The sequence below is a fragment of the Phacochoerus africanus genome, chromosome 2, assembly GCF_016906955.1.
Source record: "Phacochoerus africanus isolate WHEZ1 chromosome 2, ROS_Pafr_v1, whole genome shotgun sequence".
Lineage (NCBI taxonomy): Eukaryota > Metazoa > Chordata > Mammalia > Artiodactyla > Suidae > Phacochoerus > Phacochoerus africanus.
In genome coordinates this window covers 271,758,778-271,786,549 of record NC_062545.1, presented here as the reverse complement: position 1 = coordinate 271,786,549, position 27,772 = coordinate 271,758,778, and the positions used below count along the sequence as shown (strand labels likewise).

General features: G+C 49.4%; 1 protein-coding gene across 2 annotated transcripts in view; it reads right to left on the bottom strand.

Moving 5' to 3' along the window:
* The window catches only part of STXBP1 (syntaxin binding protein 1), a 74,916-nt gene that overhangs the window by 25,354 nt on the left and 21,790 nt on the right, over nt 1-27,772 (bottom strand). For both annotated transcript variants that reach the window (XM_047768463.1, XM_047768464.1), the window contains exons 2-10: nt 14,116-14,165; nt 13,479-13,560; nt 10,631-10,707; nt 9,289-9,367; nt 7,650-7,753; nt 5,777-5,925; nt 3,959-4,043; nt 2,798-2,928; nt 1,138-1,245 (exon numbers count right to left, since the gene is read on the bottom strand). In XM_047768463.1, coding sequence (XP_047624419.1) covers nt 1,138-1,245; nt 2,798-2,928; nt 3,959-4,043; nt 5,777-5,925; nt 7,650-7,753; nt 9,289-9,367; nt 10,631-10,707; nt 13,479-13,560; nt 14,116-14,165 — 865 coding nt within the window. The remainder of the gene's footprint in view (nt 1-1,137; nt 1,246-2,797; nt 2,929-3,958; nt 4,044-5,776; nt 5,926-7,649; nt 7,754-9,288; nt 9,368-10,630; nt 10,708-13,478; nt 13,561-14,115; nt 14,166-27,772) is intronic.

Genomic DNA, 27,772 nt, shown 5'->3' with positions numbered 1-27,772 from the left:
TATCCAGTGTTAGGGAGTTCCTGTCATGGCTCCGAGGTAACAAACCTGACTAGTATCCATGGGGATGCACGTTTGATCCCTGGCCTTGCTCAGTGGGCCTGGGATCCTGCATTGCTATGGGTGTGGTGTAGGCTGGCAGTTCCAGCTCTAATTTAACCCCTAGCCTGAGAACTTTCATGTGCTATTGGGTTCAGCCTTGACCAAACACACACACACACACACACACACACAACACACACACACACTCTCTCTCTCTCTCTCGCCTCCTCCTCTCTCCTCTCCTCCTCTCTCTCTCGTCTCTCTCTCCCTCCTCCCTCCCTCCCTCCCTCCCCCCCTCCCTCCCTCTCTCCCTCTCTCTCCTCTCTCTCTCTCTCTCTCTCTCTCTCTCTCTCTCTCCAGTGTTAGAAGCATTTTCCGATGGAGTTTCCATTGTGGCTCAGTGGAAACAAATCTGACTAGCATCCATGAGGATGCAGGTTCAACCCCTGGCCTCGCTCAGTGGCTTAGGATCCAGCATTGCCATGAGCTGTGGTGTAGGTGGCAGATGTGGCTCGGATACTGCATTGCTGTGGCTGGGGTGTAGGCCAATGCCTACAGCTCCGATTAGACCCCTAGCCTAGGAACCTCCATATGCCATGGGTGTGGTCCTTAAAAACGACACACACACACACAAAATTAAACAAAACAACCAAAACAAACAAACAAACAAACAAACAAACCAAACATTTTCTGAGCAAGGTACTGGTTGGGTATACAGATCAGTCTATCTATCAGTGTAAATGTCAGCTCTTGCTCAGAAATTTTAGGTATGACAGCTGGGAGGAAGGGGACACACCGGCTGAGAAAAGAAAACTGAACTGTAGGTAGCAGAGTCTGGATCTTCCAATGGAATAAACTGGCTTTAAATGTTTAGTCGTTATAAAGCATTTTGCTGAGAGAGCTGCAGATGCTTTCTAAAAATTCTAAAAACACCCCTAACATAGAATGTGTTCCCTAACTTCCTGAAGCAGGTGTATGCCGCCTGAGCTCCAGTAACAGAGCCCCTAAGCATCACGCTGCTAGGGTGCTGCAGACGGAGCCCACTTCAGGGGGCGCGGGGAGCCCTGGGGCGGGGCGGGGTGCGGAGCGGGCTCTTACTGGGACACCTCCGCGATGTGCTTGTGGCGCAGCGCTATCCACAGGTCGTCATCCTCGTCCAGAAGCACTTCCTTCACTCGCGCCTCTCCGATGCCGCTCGTTTCGTACCTACAGAGGAGACAGCCAGCCTGGAGCATTCATCCAGTTCCCCCGGTTTACAACGGATAGACCCCCAGCGATGGCACAGCAAACGGCCCTACCCGCCGATGTGTCACTGTGTGTCAGCTCTGCTGCATGGAACAAAGCGAACAATTTCTCGGGCAGGGCGAGACCCAAAGGTCTTATCAAAGCCAGGGGACTTGATGTCCCGTTTTAAAATCCCCAGCCTGCGTGGATCTGGCTCCAGCGGAGAAGCGGGCTCAGGTGTGAAGTCAGGTCATGGGTGGGTTGAGGCGCTTGTAAGGGAAAGGGGCAGGGCACACCTGTTCTTTGCGGGGAAAGGCCTGGGACACCACCTTCACGTGGGGGACCCAAAGGACATTTCACGGCTGTTGCCACAGGCCCACAGCTAACTTCCAAGTTTGAAACCGTGAACATCTAAAGGAAAGCAATTATAGGTCCCCAAGGGGGAAAAGCTGAGATTCAGCTTCATTGTGAAACCACTACCTTTACAATTAACTTTATAAAATAAGTGACATGAGAATAATATCATCTGTACCCAACAAAAGAAAAGTAAGTTTTTAGAAACTAAGTTTCTGGTGATTGCTACCAAGAAAAATGTTTGTTTTTTTTTTTTTTAGGGCTGCACCTGTGGCATATGGAGGTTCCCAGGCTAGGAGTTGAATCGGAGCTGTAGCCGCTGGCCTAGGCCACAGCCACAGCAACGCAGGATCTGAGCTGCGTCTGCGACCTACACCACAGCTCACGGCAACGCCAGATCCTCAATCCACTGAGCGAGGCCAGGGATCAAACCCGAAACCTCATGGTTCCTAGTCGGATTTGTTTCTGCTGTGCCATGATAGGAACCCCGAAAAATGTCGTCTATAATGCAGCAAACCGCAAATAAAATTCAATGCGAAACTCCTGTTGATCAGTTTTATCGTCATCATATTTCATGATCTGTAACTAAGAAGTTTCAACTCTGAAAAAAATATACTCTCTCACACACGTCAACATATTAACATATCCAAGCAGATTTTGTACTGAGGTGCCGTGAGCTGTGAACTAAAAACCTAAAGTTCTTTTTTTTTTTTTGTCTTTTTTGCCTTTTCTAGGGCCGCTCCCTCGGCATATGTAAGTTCCCAGGCTAGGGTCTAACTGGAGCTGTAGCTGCCAGCCTACGCCACAGCCACAGCAATGCAGGATCTGAGCTGCATCTGCAAACTTCACCACAGCTCACAGCAACGCCGGATCCTTAACCCACTGAGCAAGGCCAGGGATCGAACCCGCAACCCCATGGTTGCCAGTCGGATTCGTTAACCACTGCGCCACAACGGGAACTCCAAACCTAAAGTTCTTGCTGTCTCCCCCAAGGGCAGGGATTTCTGGCTGGTGGTGCACCTGGACTTTGGGAACTCACAGAAAAGCTTGCAGGTTTATCAGCAAGACTCTGTCAATGTACCTGCTTTCCCTAGGATTAAAAACATCCTTTTATTACATAAGTTACAGGTGTGTCTGGTTCCTTTGCAAAGCTGCAGTCACTCCGGGTCTGTGTACTTACTTGTATACATCGTTTTCAATAGGCAGCAGGTCATAACTCATGGCCTGAAAAGTCAATTCATGAAGGACGGGGGAACTGGGATCGAAGCCGCGGTCCAGGATCAGGAGCTGGGAGCGCGCCTTGTCTGGGCCCTGGAACAAGGACCCAGGGAATGAATGGTTTCACAACCTGCCCCGTATAGGTCCAGCTTTTCTGACTAGCATAGCTACCCCTCCTGTAAAAGGCAGGACATAGACTCTGGCTCAAGTAGCACCAAGTCCAGTTATCGCTGGACGAGGACACCAAACACACACCATGTGAGAATCCAGTGTGTCTGTTTCATAATGAGGGTCCTTTGACACAGAGCTCAACCTGTGGCTGGGGTCCAAAGCGAGCTTATGAAGGGGAGTTCCACTGAGGTTCAGCTATATATAGGGTGACCCACCATCTAGCTGACCTGAGACGAAGGGGGGGGTCCCAGTTTTTAAATTAAGACAGTGAAGGAAGAATTCTGTGTCTTTTCCTTTTTTTTTTTTTCCTGGTCTTTTTAGGGCCGCACCAGTGGCATATGGAAGTTCCCAGGCTAGGGGTTGAATCGGAGCTGCAGCTTCCAGCCTACACCACAGCCACAGCAATGTGGGATCCAAGCCGCGTCTGTGACCTACACCACAGCTCACGGCAATGCCGGGTCCCCGATCCACCGAGCGAGGCCAGGGATTGAACCCTCATCCTCGTGGATGTGAGTCAGGTTCTTAATCCGCTGAGCCACAACGGGAACTTCAGTTGTGTGTTGTGACTGCAGTGGTGGTGACATGACTCTACACATGTGACAAAACTGCACAGGACTGTACACTCACACGTGCATGTGCACAAACTAGTGAGATCTGAGCAAGGTCTCGAGATTGTAGCAATGTCCATTTCCCGGCTTTGATACCATTCTACTGAGGGGGCTCCTGGGACGCAGGGCTTTCAGTGCCAACACCGGACTGAAGTCCCAGTGAACAGAAACCAGTTGGTTGCTGGGCAGCACAGGACAGAATCCGTGTCGCCTGCCCGAAGGCTGGAACTCAGAGTTCAGGTGTGGGGCTCCGTGAGCAATGGAACCCAGCAATGCCCAGGCTGCCAAGCCAACACCGTGGTCCCTGGGTGAGAGAACCACGTGGGGCCCGAGTCCGGACTTACCTCCCCCATCGTCGGGTCATCCGCTTTGTAGGCGTCGAGCTTGTCCTGGATTAGCTGAGCCAGCAAAGCATTGTCCTTGTATTCCCTGACAAAGGAGGAGGGACAGAGGGTGACCGCCCCGCCCCATCGATGGCGCTGTCTGCCCTCCGGGAAGAAGCCAGGACAGTGAGGGAAGGTGGAGGGAGACAGGAGCTTCACAGGTATTGATTTTACAACGAACATGCACTCATGGTACACGTATAATTAAAAAGGACAAATAAAATACTTAGCTCAGTGCCTGAAACATAAATGATCAAAAAAAAAAAAACAAAAAACCCCCAAAAAAACCACCTATCTAAATGGAAACAGGTAGTCTTTCCAAGCACATTTCAGCAGAGGGTCCGAACCTGTTCCCATCACCAGGCTGTCAGAGTCTGACCCACCCGATTCTCCACTCCCTCAAATCAAATTCTCTTGCACCCTGTTTTGTTTCTGTTGGAAATGACTGTTTGCGCCTGCAGAGCCAGGAAGACACAAGCATGAGCCTCTGGACCTTCCACCCCTGTGAGCCTGACAGCACTTGCTGGGCTCCTCCCAGCTCGGCTTATGGTCACTCCCGCCGGCCACCTGGCCTCGCTCAGCACAAAAGCAGCTCTGCTCCCAGCCTCGCCCGCCAGTGAATGAACCCCAAGCCCCCACTTCTCAACTTCCAGCAGGCTCTGTCAGTGAGGACCCTGAGAGGGGAGGCGTGGTCCTGTGGGTGCACATTTCTGAGGACAAGGGGCGATGAGGGGCCTTGGCACCTCCAGCTCGGGCCCTTCCCTCCTCCTGCAGGATCCCGCCCACCCCGCCCCGGCTTCTCCTGCATGACTGGGGCTCTTGATCACACTCCCGTGGCAGTGCATTCACCTCCCCACCCCATGCAAATCTGCCCAAGGCTGCCCGGTGCTAACCACTGGAGAGCATGACCCCAAACCTGGCATCCAAGGCCCCCCAGAAACGCAGAAATGGCTTCACCTTGCCTCCCGGCCCGCACATGTCCTGCTGGACCACCAACCCTCCTCACACTTGCCCCTGTGTCTTTCCAACATCACGCTTCTGCTCATCCCTACTGGCCACACAACGCGTCTGTCCTCCGGTCCTCATCGGTTTGCTGAAATCCGAACCCGTCCTCCAGGACCCAGCTCAGATGCCACCTCTGGTCTGCAGCCGTCTTGTTCCTCTCAGCTCAAAGGGCCCCCTCCCTGCACTGGCTGCCCAAGCCCGGGACCTGTCCCGTCCGGAGGCACTGGTCTCCCAGGTCCACATTGCAGGTGTGCACGGCTCAGGCCCAACACACCTTAGAACACATCTTACTGATCCGCCCAGATCAGGCCCTTCTAAGGGTAACGGCTGTACCTTCAGGTTAGGGCCCCCCGGCACTTACACGTCGGGTAAGTGATAATTGAATGACTTCATAAAATCTGAAGAGCGTGTCCTTTGCAGGGTTGTTCTCTTTGTATCTGATCTTACTCTGGAACATCTTTTGCAAAGACAGTTCTTGTTTTTTCAGGTTCAAAAGAGACGAACAACTGCAGGCAACCCGGGGTTGCAGTGACACAGGGGTTCGCATTTAGCTATGAGATAACGGAGTATGTGTATGCTGTGCCCTTTTCTGCATATATTGGTATATTTCACAATCAAATTTAGAAAAAAACAAAAACATTGGAAAATACCAATCTGAGATGCTCAAATCTTGACCCCCTTGAGACAACTTCCACTGGAATTGTAAGGCCAGAGGGAGCCTCACGCGGCAGACAGGTGGGGGGCCACGGAAGACAGACAGGTGCACTGCCTTACCCCCGATACCGCACGGCTGGGTACTCCTTCAGGGTGGCACACAGAGTGGCGATCTGCTCCGCCAGGCGCTCCAGGATTGGATTCTTCATCTGAGCCTTGTGGGGACTGTAGAAGCTTTGGAAGGAGTCAGCAGAGTCCAAGGAATATACCTGAGAAGGAGATTTATATATGTGTGTGTGTGTGTGTCTGTGTGTATGGCTTTGGAAGGAGTCAGCAGAGTCCAAGGAATACACTTGAGAAGGGGATTTTTATACACTCACACACACATACACACACTTCCAGAATTGTGACCTGTCAGGGTTTCCACCAACCCTGGTACCGAGGTTACAGAACACATTTTCATTTATTCTACAAACACGGCTGGGTGTCAGCTGGATGCCAGGCCCTGCGCTAAACACTTGGGAACTGCTAGGGACCAAACCATTACTGTCCTCAAGGAGTGCGCCATCGTGCAGCAGAAGGCAGACAATAAACAATAAACATCATGAAAAGTACACGTTACAGTAAGTGAGAAACGGGCAAGTGTATGAGAAATAATAAGCAGGACCACGGCTGGACAGGAGGCCTCCTTGAAGGCGTGAAAGAGGTGTGGGTTTCTTGCCAGCAGGGGACTCCCTGAGGAGGGAACAGCGTGTGCCAGGGCCCTGAGGCAGGGGGAGTCCTTTCTCTGGCAACAGATGAGGAGCCCAGGAGAGAGCAGGGGAGGAGGTCCTATCAGACCTCATGGGGATTATGAGTTTACATAAATAAGGTACCAGCTAGAAATTGTGCTGTGGCTGTGGCAGATGAAGGAGATTTGTATGGATTTAATAATTTCCTATCCTCAGTAGTATGTTCTAAGTATTTCTTTCTTTTTTTTTTTTTTTGAGGGTTCTAGAAGTTTAAAATTTCCTCTCAACCTACCAGTTATCAGTGTTTTTTCAGAATCTCTCTTATGTAAACTACCCTGATCTGGAAAACCTGAGGTTAGAAAAAAGAAAAGTTTATTACTTTTCAAAAATACACAGATATGGTTGAATACACTGAAGTTGGATTTTGTTCAATCCAGGTGGTGACAGGGCTCACGCAGAGGGGAAAAAAAAAAAAAAATTCCTGCCCTCAAGCTGGGAACAGACTTTCTGCCAAGTGAGAGAGGAAGGAGATTGTCTTTTTAAAATATTCACACTATTTTCCCCATCTCGTCTCTCCTAAGAATTCGTCACTCTCTGGCATCTAGAAGCGGATCTGTAAAGACCCACTAGGCCACCATCATATCTTACCTCTACCAAATGCATAAAAGGTGTGTTATTTTTTTTGCTAGGAGGAGGAATTTTAACAAACCTTGAAAATACTAAGGTATACATTTGGTACGTTCGCTCCCAGTCAGCTTCACCTTTACTGGTTTAACGACGGTGCGTTTTTCCAAGGGGAGCGGTTTTGGCACTCGAAGCGTTAACAGCTCATAGCAAAGGCTGCCATCTGTTCCTTCAGCACATGACAAGCCGAGGTTATCTCACATAAAATAAAAACAGCCTCCTTCGCAGCAGATGGGTGTGGGCGGAGCCCTGCCCCTCCGCCCCGCCCAGGCTCTTTCTCGATTGGCTGCTTTTCGGAGCTGGCCAATAGGAGCGAACACTGCGAGCGAGGATGAAATGAACATCAGGAAGGGCATGGTGGCTGGAAAGAGTCAGAAATAACTGAGACGAGGCCCTCTCCGGCAGACCCCTAAGGAATACCCTTTCCGTTACATAAACATCCACGCACCAGACGACATTCAGCAAGTCCCTCCCGGCTCTCTTGACTGCACCCCAGGGCCACCCTCTCAGACGTGGCCAGAGCTCCTGCTGGAATAACCAGGATGCAGGCTTCCTATGCCCTCCCCACGCGGCCTCACCTGGGACTCATACGGGAGAAAGGCAATGTTGATTTCCGTCAGAGTTTTGATGACTTTGGCGGCTCGTGATTTTACCAGCTCGTTGAACAGGGCGTCTGGACAAGCTGTGAGAACGACAAAGTCAGTAGGTTTTCCTGTCCTTTGGCTGGTTCATTTCAATAGTTACACGTGTCCAGTGAATCCTTTATTTTATTAGGGTTTTTTAAAAGGCAAACAGAATAAAACTTAGAAAAAAAAAAAAGCTAATTGAAAGCTCATCCCAGGAGTTCCTGTTGTGGCTCAGCAGAAATGAATCAGACTTGTATCCATGAGGATGCAGGTCCAGTCCTTGGCCTCGCTTAGTGGATTAAGCCGTGAGCTGTGGTGTAGGCTGGCAGCTCCGATTTGACACTTTTCCTGGAACTTCCATATGCTGCAGGTGTGGCCCTGGGGGGAGGGGAGGAATCTCATCCCATACTCAAGCCTACTACCTCTAGGGCATAAAAGGAACATAAAACCACCTACAGGGCTCTCAACATATAACAAAGAAACAGATGGCAATAAAGACTGAGCCCCTGAGAGCTAATAAAAACTATTTACTTTCTGATATTAGGAGAGGAAGAAAAAGAACCAGGAGAAGTCAAGAAGGAAAAAGCCTGTAATATAAACAAACACTATGCATTTGAGATACTTAGGAGAAATAAGTAAAGAAAAACAGAATCATTGGGAAATGTGATGTCGGCATTTCCCCAGGGCCTCTAAGGAACCCAGCGGCTCGGGAGACCCACTCGGTCCTGACTCTTCTGGGCCAGACAAATAGCTTCAGGTTCCCAGAAATATGTTATTGGTTTATTATTACTGTTCTGTCTACCTACTTTCTTTGCCACCCATCTTCAAAAAGCATAAAGTGATTCTTTGCAAGAAGCTTTCCTTGTTTTCTCAGTGGCGAGTCTTGTGGGATTTTCCCCGAGAGGGAGCACTGGGGGAACTGTTATTACTGTGCACGCTTTACTGTCCAGCCCTACTCAGTTCTCTTTGCTATTAACAAAGACCGAGGGAGTTCCCTGGTGGTCTAGTGGTTAGGATTTGGTCCTCTCACAGCCACGGCCTGAGTTCAATCCCTGGCCTGGGAACTGAGATCCCACATCAAGCCACTTGCGCACCACGACCGAAAAAACAAAACCAAACAACAACAAAAACCCAAAGACTGACCGAGATGCTTCTGCACAAAAACCTCCACAAAGAAAAGAGATTCTGGAACAATGATTACCGTTCTATCTGATCCAAATACCACCTGGGAAAAATTCCACTTTGTAGCTGAAAAGCAGATGGAAACGCACTGCAGCTCACATACAGTGCTAGGTAGGTGTCTACAGAGTGAAACACCAAGGCTAGCATCAGAAAATTCTTCTCAGTGTGCAACACGCTAGCCCTCAGCAGAGGAGATAATTTTCATCCGAAAGGACTGCATGACCTCGCAGGTTTGAATGTGTGTGTTTATTTTTATCTCTTATGCAATTTGCCTTCTGAAAATAAAAAATCAGGACAAACATGGGAACGGCCCATGGCTTCCCTGCTGGCCTGGCTTGGTCTGGGGTCAGTCTCGCTGTGCAGCAACGCTAAACCAGAAGGATGGGTGGCAGCTCACAGTCATACTCACAGTCGGTGAAGAAGACATGAGCCGCGCGGTACTTGGCGGTCGGTGGGTCCTTAAAGTCGCTGATGAGAGAGTGGACCGACTGTGGTGAGGGGAAAAAAGGAAATGAATTTAATTCCAGAAGCACACAGGACCCATACCTGAACCTGATCAGATCCAGGGCTTCAAGCTACATGCACAATAGAGCAGGGGATTTCTGATGTATAATTCTAACCCCTCTGAGGACTTCAGATTAGCATTATTTCAGAGTTTAGGTGAACAGCAGCCTCCCTAGCTCATTCTAGCTCACTTCTTTGGAGCCACCGTAATTTGCATTCTTCAGAAGGGACCCACAAATGTGGAAAGTGGTCAGAAACCTGCCAGGAGAGCCACTGTGATGAAGTGCTAGCAATTTAGCTGCATTTGCCGAAACTCACACAGAAGCCAGTTTTTAGATATGAAAACTGGGGAAGTGGGGAGGGGGGGACTTACATAGAGTAAAAGACCTAAGACAACTAGCAACTGAAAGCGAGGGAGTGGATCTCTGCTTGGATGCTGATTTGCTCTTCAGCTTGTTGATGTGGGGTATCACACAGATTTACGGATATTGAGGAATCCTCGCATCCCTGGGAAAGATGCCACTTGATCATGGTGTGTGATCCCTGTAATGTATCATGGGGTGTGGTTTGCTATGCTCGTGCTGAGGATTTCTGCATCTACGTTCATCAGTGATACTGGCCCATAATTTTCTTTGTTCGTGTGGTATCTTTGTCTGGCTTGGGTATCAGGGAACGAGCTTGGGGAACGTTTTCCTTCCTCTGTGATCTTTGGAAAGAGTTTCAGAAGGACAGGTGTTAACGCGTCTCTCCATGTTGGGCAGAATTCACCTGCGAAGCTGCCTGGCCCTGGACTTTTGGTTTTGGGGGAAGTTTTTAAATCATGGTTTCCATTTCAGAACCTGTGATTGGTTTGTTCGTATTTCCTAGTTCTTCCCGGTGCAGCTGGCTGCTGCTTTGAACCAGGCCCCTAAAATGACAAGGCAGGCGGATCTGAACCCTAACTGGATGCTGAGGACATGAATCTGAAAGAATAAATGAAGCAAGTTCTCGGGGCGGCGGGGGCGGGGGGGGGGCTCCCTAGATTAAATGAGCCCCTACCCAGAGAGGAAGGATGTGTGGACACACGGCCTGCCTGGCTTTTGGCTGAGAGCTTAACGCACCCCCCGCCTCCCCCGACCGTGGAGTGTGTGCTTAAACAGAGCAGTGTGTTAAGTGCGTGCTTCACCCAGAAACATCAGACACTGTGCCACACAGACACGGAGCCAGCACGTGCCACCTCAGCCAGGGCTCTGCCGGGGAGGGCTTACCTTCTCAGAGGGCGTGATAAGGTACACGGCCTCCAGGCTGGGGAGCGGCTCTCTGCGTTTGTTGATGTCCTCCACAACTAGACAACACAAGAGCAGCCCACCGTGAGGAAACACACCCGGAGATCATGAAATCAGAAGCCATAGACAGAGGCCGCCTTCAGACGGGCGGCACAAAATCTCCAGTTGGTGGGGAGGAGAGACTCGAGGCCCCTTCCCCAGAGGTGCTGCTCTCCCCTGTCTCCGGATTCTCAAGGTGGTAGGAAACCCGGACTCCTATCACGCGAAATACCTTCCACTTCCCACCCCAGCTAAAGTAAATGCCTTCATCTGCTCTGATTGAAAACAGAAACTGGGAGTTCCTGTCGTGGCTCAGTGGAAATGAATCTGACTAGTATCCATGAGGACACAGGTTCGATCCCTGGCCTCACTCAGTGGGTTAAGGATCTGGCGTTGCCGGGAGCTGTGTAGGTTTGCAGATGTGGCTTGGATCCTATGTTGCTGTGGCTGTGGTGTAGGCCAGCGGCTATAGCTCCGATTCGACCCCTAGCCTGGGAACCTCCATATGTTGAGGGTGCAGCCCTAAAAGCCAAAAAAAAAAAAGGAAAAGAGAAACCTTCGTTTTTTTTTTTTTTTCCTCATCTGTTCTAGATAATCCCAATTCTTTTAGAATGTCCACGTTGGGTTTGTTTCTCTACAGCAGGATGGTTTTCTCATTTTCCTCTGTGTATATCAAATGAAGACATTACAAACACAGCCTCTGTGTACTACGGTTCCTCTCAATAGCGCAAAGCCTAAACATCACATTTTGTTAGAGCCGCCAACCACCGGTGTTGGGTGTGCTGGTTTCTTTTCCAGTATGTCAGCTACTCCACCTGGAAAGAAGATGACCTTCCTGGCTACTTCTGGGAAAGTCATCATCTCACTGGTCACCTGATAAAGTGTAGGATGCGTGCCCTGTGCCACATGGACATGGTGCCATTTGCAGGTGATATACACAAATACCTCAAAATAGACTGCTTTTCAATCAACGCTATTTCACAGACTACAACACATGATCTCTTGGGAAAGGAGCTCCTGAGACTTGAGCTGCATGCAAATGTGAAAAAGAACTCGGGACAGGAGCCAGGAGGCTGGCGTCCTAGTCTCAGGTGTGATGCTGGCTAGCGACCTTGAACTGGTGATTTAACTTATTTGAAAAAGCTATTGTTGTGAAATTATGACACACTTTCCAAAGAGTGATTTAAACATAAACATACAGATAGTTAAAAAGCAAATGCTGCAGAAGCCCCACCCTGGTCGGGACACCGAACCCATCAGCACTGCAGAAGGGCCCTCTCCCACCTCCATCCCTTCCCTCATCGAAATTTCTGCCCTTCCCTCCAGAGAGAGCCACCATCATGACAGGGATGGCAATCAGGTCTCTTCATGGTAATTTAAGACTCACTTACCCCTGCCTCCCAAAGCAGTCCAGCTTAGCTCTGCCTGTTTTGAACCTTGTGTGAATTAAAGCAGGTTGTTAAGGGAGTTGCCGTCGTGGCTCAGTGGTTGACGAATCCGACTAGGAACCATGCAGTTGCGGGTTTGATCCCTGGCCTTGCTCAGTGGGTTAAGGATCCGGCGTTGCCTTGAGCTGTGGTGTAGGTGGCAGACGCGGCTCGGATCCCGCGTTGCTGTGGCTCTGGCTTAGGCCGGTGGCTATGGCTCTGATTTGACCCCTAGCCTGGGAACCTCCATATGCCGCGGGAGTAGCCCAAGAAATGGCAAAAAGACTAAATGAATAAATAAAGCAGGTTGTTTGGTACGCCGCCGTAGCCTGCCTCTGTGGCTCATCATCATGTTTATCAGATCCACTCACATTCTGGAGTAAGCAAGTAGAGCTGGTTCCTTTTCTCTGCTATATAGTATTCTGCCGTGTGACTGTCCTACCACTTATTTCTACTCCTGATGAACGTTTTGGTTGTTCTCACTTTGGGGCTGTTATAACCTCCTGGGCACACACACCTGAGTTGTCCAGGACGTATATCTAACCGCAGACTTGCTGGCATAGGGGACATGCATACCTCAACTCTCCTAGACACCACGTGTTTTCGAAAGTAGCTGTACCAACTGACACTTACCACTGTTCCTATTTTTCTATTGCCTGTCATTGGCATCATCGTAGTTTAAATGGCCCAATCTGAGCTCCCAGCAGTATCTCACTCTGTTTTTTTTTTTTTTTTTTTTGCTTTTTAGGGCCACACTGCACCATATGGAGGTTCCCAGGCTAAGGGTCGAACCCAAGCGACACCTGCCAGCCTACACCACAGCCACAGCGACATGGGATCCAAGCCACATCTGCGACCGACACCACAGCTCATGGCACCGGATCCCTGACCCACGGAGCCAGGCAGGGATCGAACCTGTGTCCTCATGGATACTAGTCGGATTCATTTCCACTGGGCCACAACGGGAACTCCCTCACGCTGGTGTTAACTGCATTCCCCTGCCCACGAAAGGCGGGGGGGGGGCATATTTTCGCGTATTGATTGGGCATTTGGATTTTTTCCTTTGTGAAGCGCCTGTGTAGGTCTTTTGTCCATTTTTTTCTATTGGGTCGCCTGCCTTTTCTGCCTTTCTTCCTTGTCTTTTTGTTTTTCCTCCCTGCCGGAGCCTTCCTTTCCCACATCTGTCCTGGGGCTGGAACACCGGGTGAGGTGCTGGGGAGTCCGTGATGAACAAGAGACCCAGGGGGTCGTGCTCAGGGACCTGCCGTCCTGCCACCCAGGTGGCTGGAAGACCTACGGCCCAGCAAGATAACCACGAACAGGGGGAGAAAGAAGACCCGAGGGCGGGCGGGCGGGCGGCTCACTCGTGATCCCCTCGGTCATGATGTCGGTCATCTTACAGCAGGAAGACAGCATCCTCATGCTCAGCTGATCCACCACCAGCACCTGGAGGCAGAGGGAACACCTCACAGCCCGGGGGGCACCTGCTGCGATCCCCCCCCACCCCACCCCCCGTGGACCGCATCGGAATGCAGAGAGCGCCCCGAAACACAGAACACGGACGTATCCATGCTTCCTTGCGGGCCAGAAGTTTACGGAGACACGTGCTAGCTTTGGTTTCCCCCATCGAACCCGAGCTTCTAGGAGAGTGTGTTCCTTCTCACGCGTGTGACTTAATTTTTTAAGCTTAAAGTGCCTTGGCCCATGATGGACAAAAGAATCTCTCATAAAAATGCAGAAGAAAAAAGAAAAAAATCACCCACAGGACCCCCACTCCGAGAAATCCGTATGGGAGGGTATTTTTTCAGGGTGTACGTTTTTTGTCCTAAAGGGAGGCTGAACCCCAGCTCCAGCCACATTTACAGCCTGGAAGGCAGGGCCTTTGCTGCAGGCATCGATCGCTAGGACGGTCCGGCTTGCGCGCCTCTTCCCAGCTCCACGCCCTCCGAATCGTCCGCATGGACTCAGCTTCAAGGTCCTCCGGTGGGCTCTCTTACTTACCTTCCACTCGCCCTTCTTCTTTACCTTCTTTATCACATCATGCATGATCTCTACAAAGGGAGAGAAAGGGGAGGGGGGAAGGAGGGAGGGAGAGGAGGAGGAAAAAGGTTAATGTCATTTCAAGAACATCCAACCCCTGCCTATGAGACTAGGTCGTTGCCCTTCCATCGTCTTTGTTCTCCTGAGTCCTGCAATTCCACCCGTCCGGCTCCTGAGCCCTCATCAATCCACCATAAGTTTTTCCTTCATTCCGTGGTTCTCGACGTCTCTGGTCTCAGGACACCTTCACAGTCTTAAAACCTGAGGGAGTTCCCTGGTGGCTCAGTGGGTTAGGGATCCAGTGTTGTCACTGCTGTGGCTATGGTTACAGCTGTGGCGCAGATTCCACCTCTGGCCCTGGAACCATCCATATGCGGCAGGCGCAGCCAAAATAAATAAATAAGTAAATAAATAAATAAATAAATAAATAAATAAATAAATAAATAAATAAAAATCGTGGACACCAAAGCGTGTTTATGTATATGGGTAAATATCTATTGACATTTATTATGTTAGTTAAGCGGAGAATTTCTTAAAAATATGTACTAGTTCATTTTCATCACCAAAAACTCATCCTGTGGTAATATAGTTGCATTTCACTAAAATGCTATTTTTACTTTCCATAAAAGTGAGAATATTGGCATTGTTTTACATTTTTGCAACTCCTCGATGTCTGGCCTCACAGAGGACAGCTGGGTTCTCCTAGCTGTTTCTGCAATAGTCTGTTGTGAATCACAGAACATCTGGAAAACGCTAATGTGCAATCCTGAGAGAATAAAAGTGAAAAGGCAGATAACCTCTCAGTCTTTTTTTTTTTAGCTGCACCTGCAGCATATGGAAGTTCCCAGACTAGGGGTCAAACTGGAGCCACAGCTGCCAGCCTACACCACAGCCACAGCAAGGCAGGACCTGAGCCGAGACTGCAACCTACACCACAGTTCACCACAACACCAGATCCTTAAGCCACTGAGCAAGGCCAGGGACCGAACCTGCGTCCCCATGGATGCCAGTCAGATTCGTCTCCGCTGAGCCACAATGGCAACTCCTCTCAGTCTTCTCAAGAAGACAGTTTTGACCTCAAATTCCTAAAAAGGTCGAGGGTTTGAGAACCACTGCCTTAAGAGAAGTGAGTAAGATGCTGGGATAATAATACCCCAGGTCATATGAGGTCCCCTCAAGCTCCAGAAACAGATGTGAAAGGCAGTTGTGATATCTTTCCAACCCTGGGCACATCTGTGGGACGATGGTCTCACCGCAAATTAACATTTTTTGTTGTTGTTGTTGTTATTATTGTTGTTGTTGCTATTTCTTGGGCCGCTCCCACGGCATATGGAGGTTCTCAGGCTAGGGGTCTAATCGGAGCTGTAGCTGCCAGCCTATGCCAGAGCCACAGCAAAGCGGGATCCGAGCCGCATCTGCTACCTACATACATCACAGCTCACGGCAACGCCGGATCCTTAACCCACTGAGCAAGGGCAGGGACCGAACCCGCAACCTCATGGTTCCTAGTCGGATTCATTAACCACTGCGCCACGACGGGAACTCCAAATTAACATTTTTGTAAGCCACACTCTCTACGCTGCTGCACCACACACAAGTCTACCCGGCCACAGAGAAGTCATCCACAGGCCTGGAAGGGCTCAAAGGCTTGGAGCTGTCATTAGCAGGTGTGTTTCAAACACTTAGAGGAGGTTCTCTGGAGCACAGGGGTTCCTGGCTCTGCTGTGGACCATCTCCGATAATCTGAGGTGTCATAAGAGGGTTCTAAAATTTTTAAGAACTTTTTACCTGACTATAAGAAAGCATACTCTCACTGCAGTCAACTTGGAAAACAGAGAAAACCTCTCTTACTTGTATACCTGTATTACTTGTATTCCTCTTAAAAAAAAAAAAAATCCAGAAGAAAAATCACTCATAATCCTGCCAACCTGAAATACATAGTTAACACTTTAGTTTATTTCCTACTCTCTTTTCCCATGAAATTTTAGATACCGAAGATCATGCTGTATATATAATTTCATAGTATGTTTTCTTCATTAAGAAACCTCATTTCTGGAGTTCCCGTCGTGGCGCAGTAGTTAATGAATCTGACTAGAAACCATGAGGTTGTGGGTTCGGTCCCTGCCCTTGCTCAGTGGGTTAAGGATCCGGTGTTGCTGTGAGCTGTGGTGTAGGTTGCAGATGCGGTTCGGATCCCGCGTTGCTATGGCTCTGGTGTAGGCTAGTGGCTACAGCTCCGATTTGACCCCTAGCCTGGGAACCTCCATATGCCACGGGAGCAGCCCAAGAAACAGCAAAAAGACAAAAAAAAAAAAAAAAAGAAAAAGAAAAAGAAAAAGAAAGAAAGAAAGAAACCTCATTTCTCCATGCTAATAAAAATGCTTCCTAGGGTCTTAAATGCCTGCAGAATAGTCTCCAGTGTAGTCGACAACTTTCCCAAATTTAGATTAGTTCCCATGTTTCAATGTGGCGAGAACCTGGGAACAAGGACGTCCAATAACAAGGCCGTGGTTAAGTCAATTAGGTTCCATTTGTGCCATGGAAACCACGTACCCATTAGAAATAATGACATGGAGGAGTTCCCATCGTGGCTCAGTGGTTAACAAATCCGACTAGGAACCATGAGGTGGCGGGTTCGATCCCTGGCCTTGCTCAGTGGGTTAAGGATCCGGTGTTACTGTGAGCTGTGGTGTAGACTGCAGACGTGGCTAGGACGTTGCTGTGGCTCTGGTGTAGGATGGCAGCTAGACCATCAATTAGACCACCAATTAGACCCCTAGCCTGGGAACCTCCATATGCCCTGGGAGCAGCCCCAGAAAAGGCAAAGAGACAAAAAAAAAAAAAAAAAAAAGGAAAAAGAAAAAAAAGAAAGAAAGAAAGACACGGAAGAACCACCTGCTCCTTCATTCACTCCCACCGCTGGGCGAGCCCAGGACCCATCCCAGGGATGAACTATGACAGACATGGCTCTACTCCTTTGGAGCCTACACTCTAGTGAGAGGAGCAGACAAAACAGAAAGGGCACTCACGGCTTCTCACAAGGGCTCCAAGGCAAATACATAAGAGCTGCAGCAGCAAAGAAAAAACCAGGCGTGGAGAGCGACCCAAGAGGTGGTCAGGCAAGGCCCCTCTGGGGAAGATGCCAGCCATTCAAGGCTGGGAAAGGGGCAGCCAGGGACACGAAGGCCTGAGGTGGCAAAAGGAAGAGGAGCTTGAGAGGTTCTTGCAACTGAAGATGGGAGAGGCTGAGGCTGGAGGCCAGATCACAGGACCTTGAGAGGAGTTTGATTTTATTTGAAGGACCCTGGAAAGCCACCGAGGGTAGGGACATCACCTGATGTGCTGTAGAGACAAGACTGGGGGTGGGGTGGGGAGGGCAAGAACTGATGCGGGGAATAGATCTGGGAGGACTTGGCAATCGCCCAGCCATGATGGATGGCGGTGGAGACAGCGAGAAGTGGGTGAATTTGATAGGCAGTTTGGAAATAAAACCAACCGGGCTAGCTGCTGAACTGAGTGTGCGGGGCGGGGGGGAGTAACGAAATATAACACCTAGGTTTTTGGCTTAAACAAAGAAACTGATGTAGGGACAGCAAAGATTTCAGGCCAGGAGAACTGATCTGTAGGAAAATATCTACAGTCCCTTTTTGGTTTTTTGTTTTTGCTTTTTGTCTTTTTACCATGTCTTGGGCCACTCCCGAGGCATATGGAAGTTCCCAGGTTAGGGGTCTAATCGGAGCTGCAGCCCCGGCCTACGCCACGGCAATGTGGGATCCGAGCCTCGTCTGTGACCTACACCACAGCTCACGGCAATGCTGGATCCTTAATCCACTGAGCAAGGCCAGGGATCGAACCCGCCACCTCATGGTTCCTAGTCGGATTCGTTAACCACTGAGGCACGACGGGAACTCCCTAGAGTCCCTTTTTGATCCAAGACTGAGAGGCGCCCTTGGACGGGTAGCTGGGGGTAACTGTGGAGCCTGAGAGACTGCCCTTTAGCTACCGTCTACAGTCGGAGCATTATGACCACATAGAGGTAGGAGGGAAAGTTGGAGAGAATCCCACTTGTAGGTTCTGTAAGGTGGGATAGAAACATGGTCTTTATTGACCCCGATAAGCACTCCTGTGAAACCATAAGGATGAAGCCAGTTGAAAGGAAGAGGACGAGGAGACAGACTAGTCGATTTCTCTAGCAGTTTTGCTATAAAAGGCGGCAGAGAAAGGGTCTGAAAGCGAGACAGAGAATACGAACTCAAGGAAGCGTTTTTCTTTTGTCTTTTTAGGGCCGCACCCGCGGCATCTGTTAGTCCCCAGGCTAGGGCTTGAACTGGAGCTACAGCTGCCCGCCTACACCGCAGCCACAGCCATATGCCAGATCCGAGCCGTGTCTGCAACCTGCACCACACAGCTCACGGCAACACCGGATCCTTAACCCACTGAGTGAGGCCAGGGATCGAACCCGCATCCTCATGGATACTAGTCGGATTCGTTTCCAATGAGCCACGATGGGAACCCCATAACCATAAATTTAACATAAAACCAGACACTTCAATTGAGGGATTTTCTTCTTTTTTCCGAAAATGATTGTTCAGGTGTAAGCCAGGGAAGAAAGAGGAGCTGGTTTTAACTAAGGTTAGAGTTTGCCCAGGTGAGTACAACAGGAGGAAATGTCCCAGATACGCAGCTTATGCAAAAAGGCTTGCTACAACTATTTTTTTTTTTTTGTCTTTTTACTATTTCTTGGGCCGCTCCCACGGCACATGGAGGTTCCCAGGCTAGGGGTCCAATCGGAGCTGTAGCCACCGGCCTATGCCAGAGCCACAGCAACACGGGATCCGAGCCGTGTCTGCAACACCTACACCACAGCTCACGGTAATGCCGGATCGTTAACCCACTGAGCAAGGGCAGGGACCGAACCCGCAACCTTATGGTTCCTAGTCGGATTCCTTAACCACTGCGCCACGATGGGAACTCCGCTACAACTATTTTTTAAAGGATATATGCAGAGGGGAGTTCCTGTTGTGGCCCAGTGGGTAACGAATCCGACTAGGAACCATGAGGTTGAGGGTTCGATCCCTGGCCTCGCTCAGTGGGTTAAGGATCCGGCGTTGCCGTGAGCTGTAGTGTAGGTCACAGACGCGGCTCGGATCCCGAGTTGCTGTGGCTGTGGCATAGGCTAGTGGCAACAGCTCCAATTAGACCCCTAGCCTGGGAACCTCCATATGCCATAGAGCAGCCCTAGAAAAGGCAAAAAGACAAAATAAATAAATAAATAAATAATTTAAAAAGGATATATGCATAGGAAAAAATAGAAAATTTTATATCAAAATGCTATTTTTGTGCAGGAAGATTATGATTAATTTCCTAGGCACTCATCTGTGCCTTCCTATGTTCTCCCAAGCTTTCTGCATCGAGCATGGATTAGTTATTGTAATAGGAAAAATACTCTAAAAGTAATGTACTAGTGGACATCTTTGTTTCCAGGGCTTTTCTTTGCACAAATTATCCTGTTAGGAGAGCTTACTGGGTATGGGACGAATAGGTAAAGCGTATAAGTACGCTGGGCTCTTAATAAATTCTGCTGAATTACTTCCCCAAAGCACAATTGACGTCAGTACTCTGCGTGGCTCTCCAAATAACATACTGAACATAAAATAAAATAATACCTTGAGCTTTGTTTGCTAATCTGACCACAGAAAATGGCCTTTTTTTTTTTTTTTGTCTTTTTGTCTTTGGAGGGCCACACCCGCAGCACATAGAGGTTCTCAGGCTAGGGGTCTAATCGGAGCTACAGCTGCCAGTCTATGCCACAGCCACAGCCACACCAGATCCCAGCCGCGTCTGCGACCTACACCACAGCTCACGGTAATGCCGGATCGTTAACCCACTGAGCGAGGCCAGGGATCAAACCCGCAACCTCATGGTTCCTAGTTGGATTTGTTTCTGCTGCGCCACGATGGGAACTGCATAAAATGGTATATTTCAATGTCCTTTTTGTATTATTGAGGATGAAGTTGTTTTTTTTTTTTTCACCGCTACATAAAATTAAATTCAGTGACTTCAAGTCACCTTTTGACAGGGGAAGGCAGAGATATAATCAGAAAATCAAAACACAGATCGCAAGTGCTAAAGACTGGCTGGGGGGTGCTCTGATTAGACCCCTAGCCTGGGAACCTCCATATGATGTGGGTGTGGCCCTAAAAACATAAAAAGACCAAAAAAAAAAAAAAAAAACTGGCTGGGAATACCGCTTGCAGGTTCAACTCTTCCTGCCTACTGATTCCTGTTCTGAAACTCTTCGGGGTCTATATTTGCTGTGGGTATTGTTGTCAGCCAGTTCTGAGCCTGCCCTACATTCTTCTAAGCCAATACCGAAAAGGAAACAAGGATTAGAGCTCATTTAAGCATTAAGAATCAAGCGGGCTGGGCTACTTCCTCATAAATAATCCCTGGCAATCACAGTTCAGCTCCCTTACGTGTCCTCTGTGGGTGGAGAGAAACCCTAAAGGCTTCCAAGGCTGCTCCAGCCAGAAGGTCTTATTTCTGCCTCTCAAACCACGGGCAGCCACTGCCAAGACATCTAATCCACCGCCACCGAGTCTGTGTAGACAGAGCAGACATCAGGGCAGCTTCAACGTCTCCTTAATCGCCAGGACCCAAGGCCCTGGTGGACTCTGCTTCCCTCAGGGTCGAAGGGCAAGAAAGTAGATTCTTTCTCAGCCACATCCTCGAGGTCCTGGATGACTCCCAAATTCAACAAGGCCCTCCAAGTCCTGAGACAAAAAGCAGGTGCTCTAGGTTACCTGGGACACCTTCAGGGGCACCCCGTATGCTCGCTGGAGCCCCCGGGGCAAACTCTAGGGATAGCTACAAACCCCTCCCCTCGAAGCTCAGCCCTTACAGCCCTGGCACCCAGGACTGCCCTCAGCCCCCCAAACAGCTGAAACAGCATGACTAATATTAGGTAGGCTGGAAGCTCGGGAGAAGTGGGGGCATCACCAAAGTCCCCCAAACCACGGGGGACTCAAATATTTTATGCATCCCGCCATCCTGCACCTGTGCACCAGGAGACCAGATGTCCCCAGACAGACCAAGAAGTGCCTCCACTCTGCAGAGGGATTTAAGGGAGTGTAAACTCAGGCCAAACTGCCCTCGTCTCTGACTGCTCCAAATATGGGAAATTTCCAGGTATGCCACCTCACGAGCAGCAGTTCTTCCAAAAGGCAGCCTCTTAAATGAACCGCCGCAGTGAGAGGGTATCAGGTTAGTCACTCAGGGCAAGGTCACTCCCGTCCCACAGGATTAAGAAAATATGCCAAAAATAAATAAAATTAAATTTAAAAAAAGAAAAGAAAAGAAAAAAATGCCAGAGGAACAAGGTCCTACTGTACAGCACAGGGAACCACATCCAATCTCCCGGGATAGACCATGATGGACAGGAATATATGACAAAGAATGCAGAGATACGTATGAGTCACATTTGTTGTACAGCAGACATTGGAAGAACATTGTAAATCACCTATAATTTAAAAAAATAACTTAAGGAGTTCCCGTCACGGCTTAGTGGTTAATGAATCCGACTAGGAACCATGAGGTTGCGGGTTCGGTCCCTGCCCTTGCTCAGTGGGTTAACGATCCGGCGTTGCCGTGAGCTGTGGTGTAGGTCTCAGACGTGGCTCAGATCCCGCGTTGCTGTGGCTCTGGCGTAGGCCGGTGACTACAGCTCGGATTAGACCCCTAGCCTGGGAACCTCCATATGCCTCGGGAGCGGCCCCAGAAAAGGCAAAGAGACAAAAACAAAACAAAACAAAACTTAAAAAACATAGACAAAGAAAGAAAGAAAGAAATGAAAGGCATTCCTGTTGTGGCTCAGTGGTAAGGAAGCTGACTGGTATACATGAGGATGTGGGTTCGATTCCCTACTCAGTGGGTTCAGGATCCGGCGTTGCCGTGAGCTGCAGTGTAGGTTGCAGATGCAGCTTGGATCTGGCATTGCTGTGGCTGTGACGTAGGCTGGCAGCTGCAGCTCCAATGGGACCCCTCGCCTGGGAAATTCCATATGCCACAGAGGTGGCCCTGAAAAGAAAAGAAAATGAAAAAAAAGCCAAGGGAGGCATTGAAGTTAGACACATCACGGAAAATCCAGACTCAGGGATTTGTTAGCTGGTGGACCTTGGGCAAGTGTAAGACATTTTAGTCTGCAGTTTTCTCATCTGCAAAAGTAAAAATATAATAGTCTAATGACCTGTTTTGAAGATTAACGAGACAAAATGCCTGGTAAAGTGTCTGGCACATGAGAGGCACTTAACAAAAGGCACCTATTGTGATGTCACTGAAAAACTATGTTATTCATACAGACAAGGAAATAAGAAAATTACAACACATCACTTTCACCAGTCAAGATTTTGAATATAATGTAAAAACCCTATTAAAATGAAACGCATATTTAAAATAGTTTTTTATTTATTTATTTATTTTTTGTCTTTTTGTCTTTTCAGGGCCGCACCCGGAGGTTCCCAGGCTAGGGGTCTAATCTGAGCTGCTGCTGCCAGCGGCCTACACCACAGCCACAGCCATGCCAGATCCAAGCCGTGTCTGTGACCTACACCACAGCTCACGGCAACGCCAGATCCTTAACCCACTGAGCGAGGCCAGGGATCGAACCCGCAACCTCCTGGTTCCTAGTTGGATTTGTTTCTGCTGCACCACGACGGGAGCTCCTAAAATACAGTTAAGGTTCAGATCCCTGCTCCTCCACTTCCTTGCTGTGGCTGTGGGCAAGTTACTACATCTCTGTCTCACAGTTTCCCCACCTGTAAAATGGGAATGACCACACATGCCTCGGAGGGTGAAATGACTTGATGTGTGTAAAGCACTCAGTCTGGTCTTAGAATGACACTTTGCACGGTTGGCTACCTCCAGCGCCATCCGCATCTGTGTTCAAGGGAAGTGACCTTCCTAATAAGAGAGAAACCAGTGATGTCTAATTGGTTTCTTACAGTTCCTCCAACTCCATGTCTTCCATTCTCCAGTTTGTTTCTCCACCTACGTCTTTTTTTTTTTTTTTTGTCTTTTTGCCATTTCTTGGGCTGCTTCTGCAGCATATGGAGGTTCCCAGGCTAGGGGCTGAATCGGAGCTGTAGCCACCAGCATACGCCAGAGCCACAGCAACGTGGGATCCGAGCCTCATCTGCAACCTACACCACAGCTCATGGCAACTCCAGATCCTTAACCCACTGAGCAAGGCCAGGGATCAAACCCGCAACCTCATGGTTCCTAGTCGGATCCGTTAACCACTGCGCCATGACGGGAACTCCTCCACCTACGTCTTCTTTAACCCATTCAACAGCGATGATTTACTGAATTCCTGCTATGTGCCAGACATCCTTCCAGGCACCAGGAAGACCACGATGACCAAGCTACACAAGACGCCTGCTGGTAAGGTGCTTACACCTGATGTGCAAGGGGCGAGCCGGCCAGTACACACACGGAGATAAACCAGATGGCTCAGGCATGCTAAGTGCTCAGAGGAAATGTAATGGGTTGATGAAGAAGACTGGGGTGGGGGGGGGGAGTTGGGAGAAGGTCCTCAGAGGAGGTGCCAAGGAGGAACCAACCCTGTCAAGAGTTGGGGGGAGAGCTTTCCAGGCATAGGAAGCGCAGGGGCAAAGTCCCCAAGTCAGGATCCAGGATGGGACCGTGTAGGAACGGAGAGACTCAGCAAGCTCCAGGGAGGAGACGGCGGCGCAGGCGGCACTAGGAGGCATCACGCCTGGGTCTCACGTGGGCTTCAAGGCGGGAGCCGCCCTCCGAGGAGGACGCAGCAAGCCACGCACTGTACCCGCTCCTTGAACATGGAGCCCTTTCGTTCACCTTCAAACACGACAATTCCCTTCCCCTCCCTCCCACCCGTCTCTGGCATCTGGCATAACATGATGATAGCAAATGCCTGCAGGATGAATGAGCCCCTGAGCGCAGAGCCCTGTGGGGCTCGCTGTTCAAGGCTGAGGAAGGGGATCACACACAGGGGTTCTCCGTAACCACCGACACACCCCTCCCGGGCCGCCCCTCTCCTGACACCCGAAAGATTTAGACCCCCTCCAGGTCAAAAGTCCCAGAGACACTTACACAAGGATTGCTGGGGAGAGGGCTCTCTATTAAAGGAAACTGACAGGTCCACTATGGCTATTCTGGCCCGTTTGGGTTGGCAAGCAGAAGCATCTCGAGGAGGTCCCGTTGAGGGTTAAGGGTTAAGGATCCGACGTTGTCTCCGGGAGGATTCAGGTTGGCTCTCTAGCCTTGCTCAGTGGGTTAAGGATCCGGCATTGCCATAAGCGGCAGTGAAGGTCACAGATGCAGCTCGGATCTGGTGTTGTCATGGCCGTGGTATACAGGCCTTAGCTGAGGCTCCAGTTTGACCCCAGGCCCAGGAACTTCCATATGCCACAAGGGCGGCCGTAAAAAGCTCAAACAAACAATGCAGTTTTGCTTAATATGGAGCAGTGCCATGGTGTCTTTGTCCCAAGGCAGGTACCCTATAAAATATCAGTTATCTAAAATGATAGTTTCCTATATATTTTTGTATCTAAATTGTACACTGCAGAAGTGAGAGAGACCAAAATAGAGACCCCAAATTGTCAGGCACAGGGCTCCCTATTACTGCTGAATGACAATTGCTTAATCTAAGAGAACCCCTCCTGAAGTCTGCTTTCTCAGCAGGGCAGCGGGAAGGGGAGAGAAGGGAGGAGGTCCCAAGCCTTAGAACGTGGGGAGATGGGAGAATGGTGGCTTGATGGCACCGCCCTGGGGAGCACACCCCAAGGTTGCGTAAGACTCAAATGTCCCATGTGAGGACATCTGAAGCGTGGGTGGCTACCGTTTTCTAGAGGAGTATGTGATGCTAAATGCCTGCTATCTGAGACACCGAATCCCAGCCTCGGCCTGTGAAGATGCTGGACAGACTTAGAGGAATCCCTAGTCACTTTCTCTTTCGCAGGAAATCCTCATTTTCGATCTTACTGGCCCCACTCTTTCATAAGGTTCAGAGCCAAAAGGTTAATAAGCTACATCTCTAAAACAAAGCCCCACAGACCTTAGGACTTTGATTAGTGGAAAGAAAATCTCAAATTGGAGACAAAAAGAGGCTAGAAATAGTTCTCCGTGGTACTTTATTACTATTACGATGATGATGACGATTTGCTTTTTAGAGCTGCACCTGCGGCATATAGAGGTTCCCAGGCTAGGGGTCGAGTTGGAGCTATAGCTGCTGGCCAACACCACAGTCACAGCAATGCAGGATCTGAGCTGTACCTGTGACCTACACCACAGCTCATGGCAATGACAGATCCTTAACCCACTGCGCAAGGCCAGGGATCGAACCTGCATCCTCATGGATACCAGTCGGGTTCGTTAACCATTGAGCCATGACGGGAACTCCCCCAGTGGTACTTTAGATGCAACATTCACTTCCCCTCAGTTCCAAAAAAAAAAAAAAAAAAAGGCTGTTTTCTTCAAATTAAGATTGCCTACAATGTGGATAAAAGATGTGAAATTACCATATATATACACACAAATAGAAAAAATCAATCAATGCCTCTTCTTAAAATCAATAATAAATACTATTACTATTTGGCTATATGGATATTTTGAAACGGAAGGACCAAACAGAGACCAACGTGGTTAAATGGCAATTCATCTTTCAGGACAGAAAGCACTGCTGTTTCCCGTTAAGTATTGAAGAATAAGACTTTTTTCGAGAAGAAAGGTCTCAAGAAGGAGGGCCATTTTTATATAAGAGAGGGATTAGCATGCAGTCCTTTGAGAAGAATTTGAGAGAAAAAGAGAGGGAGGGAGAGAGGGAAAACACAGCGCCCTCCTGCGTCAGCAACCGCAGCAGACCCCGCCTGTGAATGCCGCATGCCATCTGCCAGCCTGCATCTGTTTCTCTGCAAAGACCCGGCCCTCCTCGTCTACAGGCGCAGGACGACGGCAGTCACGCCTGCTTGCTGTGCAGGGATGGAGAACCCGTATCTATCTTGATCCTGGCAGGATCCCAAGGTGTGGCCAGTATCTTAAACGGGCAGATGTAGCATTTAATGGCTCCAAATCACATTTCTTTTCTTTTCTTTCTTTTTTTTTTTTTGTCTTTTTGCTATTTCTTTGGGTCGCTCCTGTGGCATATGGAGGTTCCCAGGCTAGGGGTCCAATAGGAGCTGTAGCCACTGGCCTACGCCAGAGCCACAGCAACACGGGATCTGAGCCGCGTCTGCAAGCTACACCACAGCTCACGGCAACGCCGGATCGTTAACCCACTGAGCAAGGGCAGGGACCGAACCCGCAACCTCATGGTTCCTAGTCGGATTCGTTAACCACTGCGCCATGACGGGAACTCCCAAATCACATTTCTTGACCTAAACGGGAGTTTCTCTAAGGACTAGAGGATTAGAGAAAATACACCTTGGAACAAGGAGGAAAGCGTGTTTCCTATCAGCCCAGAAACCCAGAGCAGACAGAAGATCACTTCTTGGTGGGAAGTGATTTTTTTTTTTTGCCCCCCCCCCCCCCCCCCCCGCCAGGGGACATTAGCAATGTCTGCAGGTGTTTCTGACGGTCACGACTGGAGGTGCAATGGGCATCTAGTGGGGAGAGGCTGGTGTGGGGGGAGCTGCTACACATCCTACGATGCACAAGCGCACACAGCCCAAAATGTCATTAGTGCCGAGAGTGAGACACCCTGATCTAGTCCATTTTATAAAGAAACTGACCCCGAGAGGGGTCAAGTGTCTTCTCCATGATGGTGGTGGCAGAAATCATTTTACTTCCAAGGTCCAAGATTCTGACCAGCCCAATCTGTTCTGCTCTAAGAGTGAACCTGCTACAGGTCTTTGGGTCTGGGATGCTAAGAAATGTTTAATCTCACACAGCATGACAAGGCCACAAGGTCAAGCCCCCTCTGGAACCTTCAAGAAAACATCCTGTTGGGATGTGGGCTCCAGATCAAGCACAGAAGGAGGGTGGAGCTCCAAAGAGAAGGAACATTGAAAAGCCGGAAGAAATGGCTGAGTTTGTGCAAATTTTCACCGTGTGCAGAATGGGTGAGTGTCGCAAGTCAGTTGTCCATACTCTAGCGAACAGATTCTGCTTATGTTTTCAAATCCGTTTATTGTTCTGCAATCCTATTATTTTTCATTTTCTGTTTCCTTGGCCAGGCTGGCCTGCTTTCCACTGCGTTATTTCATGTCACCTCCCATTCAAGCTCTTGGCTTGTAATTTTTACATTTGAGAATGATTTAAATTGTTTTCTCTATACCAGTGGTCTTTTTCCAGAATAAATCCTCTACCTGAGCCTTTAATGCCATGTTTCTGTCTCTCTCTCTCTAGTGTGTGTGTGCGTGTGTGTGTGTGTGTGTGTGTGTGTGTCTGTGTGTGTTTAGGGCTGCACCCATGGCATATGGAGGTTCCCAGGCCAAGAGTCGAACTGGAGCTGCAGCTGCCAGTCTATGCCACAGCCACAGCAATGCCAGATCCTTTAACCCACTAAGGGAGGCCAGGGATTGAACCCGAGTCCTCATGGATACTAGTCAGATTTGTTAGCACTGAGCCACAACAGGAATGTCAT